General features: G+C 49.9%; 1 protein-coding gene across 1 annotated transcript in view; it reads left to right on the top strand.

The window, feature by feature from the left end:
• The window catches only part of LOC122548327 (START domain-containing protein 10-like), a 21,383-nt gene that overhangs the window by 6,762 nt on the left and 13,335 nt on the right, over positions 1-1,286 (top strand). The window contains exon 2 of the mRNA XM_043686857.1: positions 316-419. Coding sequence (XP_043542792.1) covers positions 316-419 — 104 coding nt within the window. The remainder of the gene's footprint in view (positions 1-315; positions 420-1,286) is intronic.

The raw sequence follows: 1,286 nt of genomic DNA, 5'->3' as shown, positions 1-1,286 counted from the left end.
TAGTTCCAAACTTCCAGCTCAGCACTGTCCCCATGACTTGTCCCAACTGCCTATCTCCTTTTCCACCTATCCACTCCACCCTCTCCTCTGACCTATCACCTTCATCCCCTCCCCCACTCACCTATTGTACTCTATGCTACTTTCTCCCCACCCCCACCCTCCTCTAGCTTATCTCTCCACGCTTCAGGCTCTCTGCCTTTATTCCTGATGAAGGGCTTTTGCCCGAAACGTCGATTTTACTGCTTCTAGGATGCTGCCTGAACTGCTATGCTTTTTCAGCACCACTAATCCAGAATTTTTATTTTTTGCGTCCAGGGAGATGTCCAAAGCCGTTGAAGAATCGGGACGTGGTCACGCTGAGGTCTTGGCTTCCAATGGGGAGTGATTACATCATCATGAACTACTCGGTCAAACACTCGGTAAGTTGCCAATCCGCAGAGCAGCGAGTTCAGACCCTCCGCCTGCAATAGGGAAGGCTAATGGAGGGTCATGGGAGGGTCTGACGCGGTTTGGAGGGAAGGATGAGGGTAATATGCTGCTCTGACAGTGACCACGTAACCACAACTGATTTCTGTGAAACCCCTTTGGGTTCACTAATGCCCTTTAGGGAAGGACAGCTCCCATCTTCACCTGGTCTACCTCCATTGACTCCAGACCCTCACTTGCCCTCTGAACTGGCTGAGGGATGGACACTCCATTCCAGGGAAACTAGGGATGGGGAACAAACACTGGCCCTGCCCAACGATGCCCACATCCTGTGTTTTCGTTTCTTTTATTCACTCCCTTGGCAAAAACTCAAGAGAAAACTGAGAAATGTGACTTGTACATGTGTAGGTTGCAATCAACATTTCAACTGATTTTCTTCCAGTGTCGTCACAGGGATGTGGAAAGGGACCTTGCCCTGAAATGGGATGATGAAGTTGTTTACTGAGAGGGGAAGGTCTTTTTTAAAGAGAGCTGGGTAAAAGTGAATATCCAAACGTACGATCAATGAGCAGGAGCAAGCCATTCGGCCCCTCAAGCCTGCCTTGCCATTTAGTAGGATAATAGAAACCCTACAGTGTGGGAGCAGGACATTCAGCCCAACAAGTCCACACTGACCCTCCAAAGAGCATCCCAACACACCAACCCTCCCCACACACCCTATCCCTGTAACTCTCCATTTCCCACGGCAAATCCACTGCACATCCCTGGGCACTATGGGTAATTTAGCATGGCCAATCCACCCTAACCTGCACATGCCTGGGCACTATGGGTAATTTAGCATGGCCAATCCACCCTAACCT

Source organism: Chiloscyllium plagiosum, unplaced genomic scaffold, assembly GCF_004010195.1.
Source record: "Chiloscyllium plagiosum isolate BGI_BamShark_2017 unplaced genomic scaffold, ASM401019v2 scaf_56, whole genome shotgun sequence".
Lineage (NCBI taxonomy): Eukaryota > Metazoa > Chordata > Chondrichthyes > Orectolobiformes > Hemiscylliidae > Chiloscyllium > Chiloscyllium plagiosum.
Note: the sequence above shows the minus strand (reverse complement) of the source record. Positions and strands in the feature narration are given on the sequence as shown.